Source organism: Oxyura jamaicensis, chromosome Z (assembly GCF_011077185.1).
Source record: "Oxyura jamaicensis isolate SHBP4307 breed ruddy duck chromosome Z, BPBGC_Ojam_1.0, whole genome shotgun sequence".
Lineage (NCBI taxonomy): Eukaryota > Metazoa > Chordata > Aves > Anseriformes > Anatidae > Oxyura > Oxyura jamaicensis.
In genome coordinates, this window is record NC_048926.1 from 16,881,427 (window position 1) to 16,895,980 (window position 14,554).

Here is a 14,554-nt window from a genome sequence, read left to right on the forward strand (position 1 = left end):
CGTATAAAAAAAAACCTTGATCGAAACCCTTCTTTTCTTCCCAATCCTAGTTTGTTGGGGCGGAGACAGGTCTCTCACTTATTGCACATCATTTGCAAAAATCAAGCTTAAAATGCAATAACCTCTGCCAGAAGTAGTAGTTAAAAAAAAAAAAAAAAAAAAAAAAAAAAGTTATGGGATGGAGTGTTAATAGAATTAAAAAGACTAAATTATTTTCACGCAAAGGTGAAACGATGGAAAATAAAACGCGTTCTTTCAGAGTTGGGGATCTGTGTATTTTAAATCAGACTAATTTTTTTTCAATAGGAATGCAGACATCCACAGGGAAAAATGCACAAGACGGGGAACGGAAAAACACCTTATCCGCTTCAGCCTCTCCCACAGAATCTATGGATGCTGTTCTCGATCACTAGGACGCCTCTTTATTTTTTAATTATCACGAACCTTTTGCCAGCCCGCAGCCCGCGAGGTCACCCGGGGAGAGGGGGTCGGCATGCTCCGTGCAGTGGTGGAGGGGTGGATATTTGCAGAATACCGGGGCGGAAAGGCACAAAAGGTCAAAAACGCTCCCACCGCGCGGGGCCGCGGCCGGTAGCACCGTGGCCAGCAGAGGTCGCCGCGGTGCCCACCGTTCCGCCCGCCTGCGCGCAGGCTGCGCGCCCCGGAGCGGGCAGAGGCCGGCTGGGGAAGGGGCGGCCGGCCGGGGACCGACCCACGAGGTGGGCTGCACGCTTCCAGTGTCCGCAGCCCCCCGTCACGCTTCTCCCGCCGAGCACCGCATCTCGTCTTCCGCGGGCGGCGGGATGCACGCACCGAGGCCCTGCCAGGGAGCGGCCGCACCGAGCCGGTGGGCGTGCGCCGGAGGTGCTGCGGACTGCGGAGCACGGAGAGGGGGTGCCGGGGGTGGGGGTAACGGCCCGCTCTCCCAGAGCCGTCAGTGTCGATGGGAGCAAAGGGACCCATTTCCAAAGGTTTGCCACAAACACGTGCCGGGCTTGTCAGGAGCTGCTGGCATCAGCAGTAATTCTTGATAATTGCTTTTTGGTTTACTCAGCTAAAACACAGAATTATAAACTACATCAATAGGTATCCTCTTAGATACGTATGTATACGCATATACGTAACTACACGCATGTATGTATAACGCCAGTTTCTTGCAAGTAGAAGCGATCATCTTGCAGAGTTGCGTTTCCCACTGTTTATTTAAACGTCGAATATGTAAAGTAAGTATGTGCGTGTTTGCAACCATATCTTTACCTCCTGACACTATCTTGAGATAATTTAAGACAGCTTAGTTATCTCTACAAGTGGCAACGCTGAGTCCCACTTCTTGTTTGAAATAAAGGTGGAGGGTGTTTGCTCCCTCAGCTTTGCAAAGGAAAACATCTTGCAAAACTAAGTTAGGACTGCGAGATCTGTTGTTTAGCAGCTGTCTCATCAGCAGATGCAAGTTTAAGAACTTTTTCTTTTCTTTTTCATTGCAGCCAGATTTCCCTGCGGGAAGATACTCCGCATGAATATGGCTTTGCCTCTCTTTCATCCAAACCCTAGTCTCGTCAGTTGCCTTTAAAAAAATGGTGACAAAAAAAAAAAAAAAAAATCCTGATGAGTAGTGATTGGAGGGCACTTATACGCTACGTTGATGAGGGCGGTGTAACACCCCATATAGAACAGAACACAAAAATGGGATCTAAACAAACTCAAAATGGGACGTTTAAGATGGGTGTGGGTGTGTGGATTCAGATGATTCTGGGGTGCACAGGCTGGGGAACGGCTGCTGCTCCGCGCACAGACTAAAGGAGATGCAGTGGGTAGCCTAAGCGGAGCCTGCTCTTTGCAAAACACACACAAAGAAATCCGTGCCCACGGGAAAATAGCATTTTACCTGGTTTGGGAAGCTTTCAGATAACCGCCTGCTGCAGCCAGCAGCCCCGCGGGAGCCGGTGCACTGCAGAGTGAGCTGCCGGGCGCTCTGCGCCGGTGCGCAGCCAGGGGCGCGTGTATCGCACTGCGTCGCACCTCGACGCGGATCTGAGCATCCCACGCCTCCTCCAGGGACCAGCGCCACTCAAAAGACAGAGTTCGCGTCTAATTCCCCACCACTCCACCCCCCCGCCCTTTTTCTTTTTTTTTTTTTTTAGAAAAAAAAAAAAATTAAGGGAATCTCCAAGGGGAAAGACAGAAGTTCTTCACTGTTCTGTGTGAATCTCCATTCTTGGCCAAGCTAAGAAACCGTCTAAACTCATGATACACTTCTATTTACAGATGAGGGGGGAAAGAGAGAGAGAAAATAGGAAAGGAAAAGGATCTAAAAGGGACTGGAAACCATAAATAGAACGGAGGGAGTGTTTAGAGACAATTTAAGGTAAATATTTGTACCTACTTCGATCTCGTGTTTAACAGAAATACATGAAGCTTTTATCCACGGTTTTAAGAGAGAAAGAGGCTGGAGAAAAACATAAACAATCCCATTTTGCGGCTGGGGCCGTGCACAGCCAGCCAGCCTGCCCTCCCCGCTCAAGGGAGCGTCGCCTGGGCGAGCCAGAGCGGTGGCGGCTCCCGCTTGGGAAAGATAAACGCTCGGTTAGGAAATAGCAGGATTAACACCACCCTCCCCCCAAATATGTATATACGCGTACATACGCATTATATATATATAATGGGAATGGTAAATACGAAACGGCGCGCCCGCGAGGGGGAAGGAGTGGAGGAGCCCGAGTGGGGCCGGGAAGGAAAATGAAAGGTGTGACGGTAGATAAGCGGGAGGGACGGAGGAGAGCGACAGGCAGAAAGTATAAAGGGAAATACAAATGAGGATCGAGGAAAAGTTGCCTGCGAGAGCCCTGCGCCGGGGCCGCCGCGCCACCGGGCGCTGAAATATGATAATGAGGGCAGCTGCGCCGCGCCGCCCGCAGCCAATGGGCGCCGCACAGCCGTGACGTCCCCGCGCATGACGTCAGGCCAATGGCGAGCAGGCTGAGTTGGAGCAGAGAAGTTTGAGTAAGAGATAAGGGCGAGGCGAGCGCCCGAGCCGCCAGCGCCCAGTCCGGCACCGCCGCGCCGCCGCACCGCACAGCAAAGAACTGCGCCTCGCCGTACCGCGTAGTTACCGCACCGCACAGCCGGACCCCGCCGTGCATCCGGCGCCGCGCGCCCCCTTCTCTCTCCGCAGCCCTGACAGTATCTCCCACGTCGGTGGTGTTTTTGTTTTGCCTTTTTTTTTTTTTTTTTTAATTTCAAGTCTCTATTTTTTCTTCTTGTTATTGTTATACTTCTGCTTTTTTATTATTTTTATTTTTTAGCGACAGCTATTAAACCTACTTTGGGGTCTTAAAACGAAACCGTACACCATTTCACTGTGGACATTACACCCTCTTACAGATATGGGAGACATGGGAGACCCACCAAAAAGTAAGGCGGAATTTTTACCGTTGTTGGAATAAATGTGCTGTCTATTGTAATCGTCTCAGGCAGGCGAGCTGAACTTCATTTGAATGGTAGAGAAGGTGCCTTTGTTGCCATGCCTGCATGCTTACTGTGTTTTAACCTTGTAGCCTTGTATGTTAATAGCCTGGGGTCCTGCTCTTTTTTAAAGTTTGAGGAGCAGGCAGAGTTTTAATGGGGTCTCCAACCACGGAGCCTTAAATTCTCGTCGTGATAGACTACGGTGAGGCTGTCTGACTATCCAGCACCTAGTTCGTCTAGGGGAATTAGCATTAGACTTGCAAAAGAGAGCAAGTGACAACCTTAATGATGCTTGTTCTTGCTAACAGCCTAGAGCCCCCTCTTCTATGGCAAAGGGCTGAATGGGAAGCGCAACAGCCACGCACCCAACGTTTCCAATCAGATCCTTTTAAAAAAATAGATGTAATGTCTAGGTGCTCTCCCCGTAACGAAAGGAATCCGAAAGAGCAATCAATTAAATAAAAATAAAACAAAGATGAAATTTGGAGTTTTGATTCTGTGTGAGGCTCTTGAAATGAGGACCTGCACCCCGAAGACTGCTCACATCTGCATTTTAACATATGTTCCGCCTCCTTACTAAACGAGGCAAGGTTTTGATGGCACACTTCAATTACCATCCAAAAGTGTAATACTCTTAAAAATAAATAAAAATACACTACCAGAGTACTCCCTATAAGGGAACGACACTAAAAGTGTGTTTATCTCTGTAGGAGAGTAAACGGTTAGTCAATCATGTATTTATTTTCATTTCAGAAAAACGCCTGATTTCCCTATGTGTTGGTTGCGGCAATCAAATTCACGATCAGTATATTCTGAGGGTTTCTCCGGATTTGGAATGGCATGCGGCGTGTTTGAAGTGTGCAGAGTGTAATCAGTATTTGGACGAGACCTGTACGTGCTTTGTTAGGGATGGCAAAACCTACTGTAAAAGAGATTATATCAGGTATGCTGTTTACGTTGTTTAATTCTTCTGTGAGATTTTTTTTTTTTTTTAACTTGATAAATCTAACAGAAGTAGGGAGAGGAAAAATAGTGAGAAAGAGGGTAAAAAGACAATTGTTGTATTTTAAGTGATTTTTCCAAAGGTAGACAGACGAGGGGGGAAAGAAGTTCTAGTCTTCAAGCTTTATATCACAAATTCAAATGCAATTCTCTGTATAAACAAAACCACACTCAGAAACAGCTAGCGACTCTGTGGGACCTTCATGAGGACTTTGGCAACGTATTCTGTGATTCTAACAAAGTGGGAAATCGTAGGTAAGGGAGAATATTTTCAATAGCGTAGAATTACGGGCAACGCTGAACTGAGCACTTTTTAACATAACCTGAGAAATGTATATGTGTGCTTTTGCAAAGGTATAATGGCACTCAAAAGAAAACCACTTCAAGCATTTATGCGGTAAAAATAAATACGCGGGGAAATATATATATGTATATATATATACTAGGCCTATTAAAAAAAATAAGTAAAAGAAAACACGCTGAAGTTTCCTTCAGAATGAAGGAAGGTTAAAACCTAGACTGAAACGTTTCTCCGTTAAAATAACTGACATTTAATCTTTTTAAATATTAACCCCTTTGGTGATATCTGACTGCCTTTTCTTTCTTATCTTATCTGTACTGATGAATTAGACAGAGCAGATCAAATTGCCCATCATCTGTTCGCGAACAATTGGGTATATTTAGATAATGGAACCGCTTCCTTCCTCACATTAAAATCTGGTAACTGATAAAATGTGAGAGTTGCCAATCCTGACACTATAGAGAAACCAAAGCGGGAATTTCGAGAGTGTTTAGTATTTGTTCTTCTGGGTCATACTGATCCGTTTCGGTGTCTTCCACTGGGCTTGAAAAACCAGAACTTTGACACTGAGGTAGAGACAGTATTTTTATTATTTTTATTTTTATTTTCGGAAAGTTTGGCGAACAAGTACCTACCTTCCTACCCTCCTAAAATACCTTCTCTAATTTATTTGTAATTCTGAATTGAAAAAAAAACGGTTGAGTGTTTTCTTCTCCAGTACACAATTAATAACCTGATCATTTCAACAAGCAATGTTGAGAGGTTATTCTCAAAGTTTATTTTGAGTAGTCTCAAAGTTATTCTCAAAGTTTTACTATGGCGAAAAACAGCCCTATTATTATTACTATTATTATTATTATCTGCTTTCAATTGCACTTTGGAGAAAGAAAACATCTTGGACTGAGATGTGCTCGTTTACCTCCTGCAAGAACTCAGCGGGAGAAATTCAAACAACAACAACAAAATGTTACCCTTAAGTTTTTGCGCAGTACACTTCATTTGCTACAGTTTTAAAAGTAAGTTGTCCATTATGTGCAAGTCGGTTTTGAATTAGACCATGAGCCTAATCAGTAATATGTCAGGCATGTGGGCAACACCCCCCAACTTTTGTACCTATTAATGTACACGCTCTGCTCTTTTGTAGTTTAGCAGTTTTACAGTTTACTGTTGTTTTTTCTCAAAACATTATAATATGTAAATTATATGAATGTAAGGCGAATACACGTCTATAGGAATAAAAACTAAATGTGTAAATAAACACGTACGCACAAGTATACTTCGCAGGCTGTATCGCTAATGAAGTGTACTGGTGAGGAAACGGGTGTGAATGAATATTAGATCAGTTTTAAAAGCAGTTTTTAGAGTTCCGTGAACTGCATCCACATTTGTGTGTGTACGTCTGTGAGATTTGCGGAAAGATTCTTAATTTTACTTAATACCAAAGAGGCTGGCAAAGGAGTACTGGGTGGCAGCCGAGAGACTGCAGTTATAGACACTGGAATTGGAACATTTTCTCCTGCTCATCTACCGATGGTGAGCTGTCCCCTTCTCCTCCACGGCAAAGGAGGAACCTGCCTCCCCGTCCAGCCAGTAACCACAGAGATGCAGTAATTGCTGTGGCGGGCTGTCGGCGAGAGGTTGCCCTTTCACTCGTGCTGTAGGGCTTCGGCCCCGGTTCAAGGTGGAAGAAAGTAGGAGGGGAGAAGGAGCCGTGAGGCTGGCTTGCAGAGTCAGAGCATCGAGAATGCCTTTTAGCAGGGGGCGGGGGAGGGGAGTTGCACTACTACATATGTGAGTGTGCATGTACATAAGGATATAAGGGGGGGGGGGGGAGTGCCTCTAACTGTTACATAAAATGAACCTGGCGAGAGAGGGGAAGGGGAAGAGTCCCGGCCGCTGGCAGAGCCGCGTCCCAGAGGTTATGCCGGCGGGAGCACGGCCTCGCGTTAAGCGGCAGAAGTCCTGAGTGGATTTCTCGCAAATAATAATAATAATTTTCCTCCAACCCTTCCGTCCCTTCTCCTTGCCCACCGCCGTGTCTGAGTCCCCGCCACCTTTTACTGCAGGGGGCGAGGAGGAGGGGGAAGGGGGTAATCAGCTCACCGCCAGCAGCAGAATCCGTTTTATTCCTTTGCCCTTCTGGCTCCCGTATTTTCAACCCTTATTTACCTTTTGTGTTGCGCGTGGCGCGGCTACGCGTGGCCACGGGTCTGTCTACGAGCGCGAGTGAAAACCTCTCTCTTTCTTTTTCCCCTTCCTTCTCCCCTCCCTCCCTATTCCTCGCCCTCCCCTTTCCCCCTCCCCGCGCTCTCCCTCCTTCCCTTCCGTCTCCTTTTCTCTGGGCTGGGCCCTGCTCAGGTTATACGGCATCAAGTGCGCCAAGTGCAGCATCGGCTTCAGCAAGAATGACTTCGTGATGCGCGCCCGCGCCAAGGTGTACCACATCGAGTGTTTCCGCTGCGTGGCCTGCAGCCGCCAGCTCATCCCTGGCGATGAATTCGCGCTGCGGGAGGACGGCCTCTTCTGCCGGGCGGACCACGACGTGGTGGAGCGGGCCAGCCTGGGCGCTGGGGACCCCCTCAGCCCCTTGCACCCCGCCCGGCCGCTGCAGATGGCAGGTACCGCCCGCGCACGGCGCCCGGAGGGAGCTCACGGGGTTTGGGGGGCTCCGCTCCTCCCAGCCTGCGCGCCCGCGTAGCGCCACGGGTCCGGCTGCCGACACCTGCGCGGGACTCCTGCCCCGTAGCATCTCCCCCCTCCGCCCGCCCGCATCCTCCGACGGCCAGGCAGCGGCTGCGGGAGCTCCCCCTCCCCAAGCCCCCGACGGCCGGGAGCGGGTCTGCGGCGCGGACCCCTCCGCGGCCGGTCCTCCGGAGCACGGGAGAAACTGCTTGAGGCACTAGTGGAAGCGGGGGCCGAATAGAGATAGACTTCATAACTACAGGCGAGCACTTAGGCTGTAATTTAAAACTGTCAACAAGCTAATCTTCAGTAATTGCCTTTTAAAGTGACTCTGCCGTCTTGAAACGTTTTTGTGATTTGATGAGAATTTCATCTTAAAACTCAGCATTGTCACTTCTCAGTCGAACCACCTTGCAACTTTACTTGCACTTTTAGTTCTCGTCATGTGCATCAGATAGTCAGGGACGCTTAGCAAAAGAAGAGGAACGCTTCTTAAAGGCTCGATAAAACAAGGCTGGATTAAATAATATTGGCCGGCAATATTGCTGGGCAAGTAACTATAACATGAAAGGTTATTTATAAACACTGCTTTTTTAAAATGGGCTAGTTTCCTGCTTCTGAGCATTTTTTTTTTCAAGTGACATATCTATATGAAAACAAAACAAGTAATAGATAATTTCAGAATTTTAGAAAGATTGTACGTGCTCTCTATGGTGTGTTTGTGCATGCCTTTGAAAAGCATATTGTGCCTGCAGGTAAAATACTGTTAATACTGTTAAAATTTGAACCCTCCATATTATCTTCATCGAATCATTGCTGATTTATTGTTATAACCAGAGAAGTCGGAAGCCTGGTGTACAAAAACGAGCAGGGGGTTAGGGAAAAAAAAAAAAAAAAAAAAAAAAAAAAGTAGCAATGTTTTTATTTTTCCCTTGACTGACTGGATCAAATTACATTTAGATAGCTAGAGCTACTCAATACACAGAAAAACTGCAGAATCACACGAGTACTTTTAGCACTTGATGTGATGTTATACATTGGATTGCACTTCTAGGCGGCTTTCTTAGTTGCCAGCTTTTCTCCACTTTTAAATTGGTGAAGAATTAATCTTTCTTTCTTTCTTTTTTTTTCCTGTCTTTTTTATTATTATTTTTTTAACTATTCAACAAATTTGACACAAATTCACCTAACACTTCAACTTTCTAAGATAGACGCTCGTCTCCTGAGCTCTGGGATACGGGGTTCTCACAGCACTTCCCTCCGTGGTCACGGTACAGTGGATTTGGCTTGTTTTGCTTTAATTTGGAAGAACCAAACAGCCGGGAGCTGTTACACGTTATCGCGGCCTCCGGCTAAACTGAGATAGATTCAGTATACAAGAAGCAGACTCGAATCATGATTAACTTTTAAAAGTATTCTTTTATTATTTTTCGGGCCAAAAATCTGTTTTGGTGACTTGTCAGAACATAAATACATAAAACCCTCCCCCTCCTTTCCTAATGCACACACACCTTCGCGAACTCGCCCTCCCCTGTCTAGGCTCATACAGGTTCAAGCTTCTGTCATTAAGGATTTTAGGGGGGGTGGTTTGTTTTTGCAAATTAATTGTCTGTGGAGTCAGAAATGTCAGTCCTGTCACTCTATCAGCACATAAAGCAGAGGAGGCTGTAGGAGCTCGGGTAGAGGTGGCTGCCTGAATGGCCTTTGAAAGGGGTTCATCCCCCCCACCATCCCCACCCCTCCCACCTCCCCCTGTCCCACTGGCTTAGATTCAGAGCTTCTGCAGACTCCCTGTTTCCTACTCATGGGGATCCTATTCCTCCCTTCCCCTTCCCTTACAGCAGAACCTATCTCTGCCAGACAGCCAGCTCTGCGACCCCACGTCCACAAGCAGCCCGAGAAGACCACACGAGTCCGAACTGTCCTCAACGAAAAACAGCTTCACACCTTGAGGACCTGCTATGCTGCCAACCCCAGACCTGACGCCCTCATGAAGGAGCAACTGGTGGAAATGACTGGCCTCAGCCCTAGGGTCATCAGGGTTTGGTTTCAAAACAAGCGGTGCAAGGACAAAAAGAGAAGCATCATGATGAAGCAACTTCAGCAACAGCAACCCAATGACAAAACTGTAAGTGGCTTCAGTCTCTGACCATGCACTGCCTTTCTTCCTAAAGAGAAACCCATAGGCTAAGGCCAGCCTGGCCAGCTTCTGCAGCCGGTTGGGCGCTTTTGATTTTATGGGAGCTCCCTTAAAACAAACAAAATAGTACCATTTAAATATTATCTGCTTGTTCTGCTCTCAGTGCAATTAAAACAGACCACAGCGAGAAGCAGATATAGGCTGCTCAAGCGAACACATGTCTTTTTGTGGGGCTGAGGATTCTCAGTGTATTAGGCTAACTTCTATGCAGCATGAATTGCGACCTGCGGAGTTTATGGGATGTAAAAGCCCAGCCTTGTGTAATATTTATATTGCAAACGAAAAGGACTACTTGAGGGAAAATGACGTATTCGTCCTCTTCAATGATTTTACACAGGAGTAAACCCAGAAGTAAAATCCATGAGTAAATGGGAAATTTGATGTATTTCCTTAGCACTTTATATACTACAATGTGTGCGTTTCTCGGTGCATTTACTGTAGAAAAAAAAAAAAAAAAAAAAAAAAGTGCAAAGTTTTTGGGATTACCGTTGTGTCTCCAGGTTATTTAATATGTATATGGTTCTCGCGTAGAAATATATTGAGTTCTTGTCTGCGGGCATAACGCAAGTGCGATGCAAACAAGCTGAAAGCGCTGGATTCAGCATAGCGAACTAGCTGTCTCCATTTTAAGCACTTTATTATTATTATTATTATTATTTTCCTGCTGTTTTTGCTAGTCTACTTGAAGAAGAGTCTGTTATTCTCTCTCTGTATATTGACTGACCTGAGAATGACTATTAATTCATAAGGCTGCCTAGTTAAGTGGAATTTAAGGAGTTTCATTTTACCGTGTTGGAATGCAATAAAACACGATGTTATTAACTCGCCTGAACAATCTATTCGTCGAGGCTTGGAGTTATTTTGTACACAGTGCCTGAACCACAGGGCATACTGGGGAGCTTGAGTTTTCCTTTTTAATATTTATTTAGTTAGTTAGTTATTGCTTTTGAAAGAGCATGGTACTGGAGCTCCCCAGGTTTATCGTTCAGAGGATATACGATCCCGTTAAGGTCACGTAGAACAAAACCAGCCTGGATGCAAGCTAGAAAGCGAGCATGATTAACCGTTTCTTGTGCCGAGCCATGCATGCATCGACAGCCGACACTCTAACTGTTCGCGTTTGCGAAGGCAGAAGGCTAGGGGGAACGGGGTTAGGGTGGGGGGCGGAGGGGACGGGGGGTGGAATACGAGGATTAAAGGGAAAGAAAGTAAACTTCCAGCGTGATAAATGCAGCGGGGCAAAAATGGACTGACCTAATGTAGAATAGAGTAAGACATTCACAGCAGATTAACAAAGCAAATACAAGCGACTGTATAGATAAGATAGAAAGCAGTTTATTGACTCAGCGCTTATATACAATAAAGTTAACCAAGCTCATTAACATCTTTTGCTGGGCTGTTTACAGAATATCCAAGGGATGACAGGAACTCCGATGGTGGCTGCTAGTCCGGAGAGACATGACGGTGGTTTACAGGCGAACCCCGTGGAGGTGCAGAGTTACCAGCCGCCCTGGAAAGTCCTGAGTGACTTCGCGTTGCAGAGTGACATAGACCAACCTGCTTTTCAGCAGCTAGTAAGTGTCGGTTCCCAGCCGGAGCAGTGGGGGAGTTCGTTAAACAGGCCGGCTGCCCCCAGCCCCCTGCACCTGGAGATGAGCAGTCCAGGCTAGCCGGGTTTTCCTGAAATTACGAGGTGGGCATTTTGGCACTCAGGAATGAGGCGAATTAAACTGATTCCACAGGGCTTGGTAAAAGCGGACCTCAGTGCACAGATCTTGTCGAGCTGAGTGCGAGCTGGGTAAGGCCCGACCCAGGTCTGCGTCTAATTCAGCTCGCACACCCCTGAAAATCTACAGCTCCTCCATCCGAAATACTAAACTATTCCTCAGTGCCATTTAGCTGTATTCACGTTTCTGAAAGGAGCTTCCAAAATTTGCCCCTCGCTCCCACTTAGGGTCATTTTTGACCTTATAATATACAATAGATTTAAAAACTATGGTTGCAATGTTATCCTGAATCCTTCTTTTGTCCCACAAACACGAACATTTTAAATAAATGTCGAATTCCTTGTTTTACTTATGTAAATCTCGATATCACTTTATACTTCTCTATTTACATATATACACACAAATATATACATAACTGGAGCATAGAGTGTTGTGCTTTGGAAGTAGAATTGTTAGTACGTATTCACATGCAAAATTCAAACAATATAATGAACTGCCTTAAGCCAAAAAAAAAAAAAAAAAAAAAACAGACTTTTTAAAATAAATTCTGTTTTTAACTCAATTCCTTATGCCTACATCATTTGGCAGCTCATATGGGACCATATCATCAGCAATACTTAGGCCCAACCAGGTGAATTAAGGACAGAAGTTCAACCTTAACTCAATTTCCTGGCCTAAGTGTGTTAAAACCAGATCTTTAATATAATAAGGTACGTTGTGTATGGTTTTTCAGTGATTCCAAATAATACTTAATGATGAAACATTAATATACAGGCCCTTCTTTGAACTGTTGGGAATCTTTTTCCATATAAGTAATGGATGATGAAGGTTTTTAGCCATGTCAGGAGACGTTTTCAGTCTTTTTCAGTTTAGTATCACAATCCTTTACAGGGTCCCTGTTTTATTATTATTATTATTATTTTTCCTGCCAAATGGCAGGCTTCAGCCTGCTTGCCTCCTCTGGCACACTATGCTCACTCGGCAAACTGCAGCACAGAAGCAGGGCTGTTTGCACCATCTTACCTTGAGTAACCACTAATTTTCCTGCTTTAATCAAGCTATCAAGCTGTCAAACAGACACGTAAAAAATTGATCTCCTTCATTTGCCTTATTTATTGTGTCTTAACAGAATAGGATACTTTTAAAACCTTTGAAAGACTTTTTTTTTGTTTCTTTTTTTTTTTTTTTAAGGGATAGGTCTAAAAAAGTCGTGGTGGAAGATGGATAGGCCAAATAAGGATAGGTCAAATATATGCACATATATAGATAGATAATTCATTAGATAGATAGATGAATATTTATGTATATTGTGCATAATGTCTGGTACTGAAAAGAGATAAAGGATTGTGGATAGAACAGACAGTTCATCGACCATTCAGTGCACTTCTCTAATCTGGAAAGGGCCTTAATTACAGGATCGCCAGGTAAATAGGTGCCAAAGAAATGCATTTGGATTAACAAAGTTCCATCCTTCAAATTAGGCCTTTTCCCAGCACTTCTCCTAAACTAACAGGAGCTGTGGAGCACATTAGGATGGAGAGGTGTAACCTTCTTAATCCAACTGACTCTTGTTAAAAGAGATACCAACAGCTACAAATCACAAGTGAAATAGGATGGCTTGTTTCAAAAGCTTTTTTCTACTGATGCTTCTTCTAGGTTTATTTTAATATGTGCACAAAGGGGGAAAAAAGTAACATTGCAGTTTTGTGTCATAAAACACTTGCATTCTTAAATAATTGACATGAACATCCTGTAGGGATCATCACTCTTGCAAGATATGGAAGAAGGCCTCACTAATAAGGTTTTTTTCCTTTTTTTTTTTTTTTTTTTTTTTTTTTCTCTTCATGATTTGTCTAAGTCCTGAAGAACATTCCTATGAAGTCAGTGGGGAAATTAAACAAAACAACAGTGACATAGGCTCCCATGGAAATGTATCTGGCCATTCAGCTGCATGCCTGTATATTTATTTTTGTATTTTTCTTTGCCTTGGCCTGCAGCTCTTCTCTGATTGTTACAAATGCAATAATTCTTTTTCTTCCTTTTTTGTTTTGTTTTGTTTTGTTTTGTTTTGTTTTTCCCCAGGTTAATTTCTCAGAGGGAGGACCAGGTTCCAACTCTACTGGAAGTGAAGTAGCATCAATGTCCTCTCAGCTCCCAGATACACCCAACAGCATGGTAGCCAGCCCTATTGAGGCATGAAGAACGTTCATTCAGATTTCTGTTGTTGTTGTTTCTGCCCTTGCCCTCACGTCTGTTGGAGAGAGTGGGAAAATGATCACATTGGGACTCTGAAATTTAGTGGGGAAAAGTATTTAACAGCCCTATAAAGGAACCACTCCATGAAATGAATGGAATCATGTTTGAAAAGACAAGGTAATATGGTAGCAACACTGTGAAGACAATCATGGGATCTTACTAGAATAAATATTAAAACAACAAACAACAACAAACAACAACAACAACAAAAGCAAAACAACACAAAAAAGAAACAAAAAAAAAAAGAAAAAAAAGAAAAAAAAAACACTATTCAGTGTTCTTAAGGGGATAAAAAAGACATTTTCAAAACGTAGAGGATTTGTACTCATGGATCTCAGAGAAAAAAAAAAGAAAGTGAAAAAAAAAAATCTTTTCCTTTGACTGCACATCTTAGAGAGAAACCAAGGTAGAGGGACTTCCTATTGAGTCTCTCCTAATCCGAATGGTGCTGTTTCTATATTGGTCATTGCCTTGCCAAAAGGAGCTCCAGTAGGTTTTCCATCATCAGGAATGACGATTTAGCCCTGCATTGTTGAAAGATTAATTGCAGGAAGGTGGAGCTGCATTGGTTTGCAATGTTGTTTTTAGTTGACTCTTAACAAGGGGTTGTTTCCTGGGTCTCTTATAGCATGTACTGTAGCGGAGTTTTGTTTTTTGTTTGGTTGAGATCCATCCTCTATCAAGTCTGAAACGATTAAAAATAGGTTTTTGAATTACTCTTTAAAAACCAATTTATAAAAGCATTGCAACAAGGTATACCTCTATTTTGCCACAAAGCGTCTCGGGATTGTGTTTGAAATGTGTCCGTCCAAGAACCTTCCCCTCCCCCAAAGATGTGTATAGTTATTGGTTAAAACGACTGTTTTTTCTCTCTTTCTCTCTCTTTCTCTCTCTATCTCTCTGTCTCTCTTTCAAAATAAA

General features: G+C 44.3%; 1 protein-coding gene across 3 annotated transcripts; it reads left to right on the forward strand.

Annotated features, from left to right (window-relative positions):
• Positions 1 to 2,983: 2,983 nt before the first annotated feature.
• Positions 2,984 to 14,376, forward strand: ISL1 (ISL LIM homeobox 1). Of its 3 annotated transcripts, XM_035310381.1 has the most exons (7): positions 2,984 to 3,195; positions 3,303 to 3,411; positions 4,219 to 4,408; positions 7,127 to 7,386; positions 9,292 to 9,578; positions 11,057 to 11,224; positions 13,460 to 14,376. In XM_035310381.1, exons 2-7 carry the CDS (start codon positions 3,384 to 3,386, stop codon positions 13,574 to 13,576), a joined length of 1,050 nt encoding a protein of 349 aa, XP_035166272.1. In that variant the 5' UTR covers positions 2,984 to 3,195; positions 3,303 to 3,383; the 3' UTR covers positions 13,577 to 14,376. The 3 variants fall into 3 exon arrangements, with proteins under 3 accessions (XP_035166272.1, XP_035166271.1, XP_035166270.1); XM_035310380.1 differs by lacking the exon at positions 2,984 to 3,195 and having other exon boundaries at positions 3,253 to 3,411; XM_035310379.1 differs by lacking the exon at positions 2,984 to 3,195 and having other exon boundaries at positions 9,295 to 9,578.
• Positions 14,377 to 14,554: the final 178 nt, after the last annotated feature.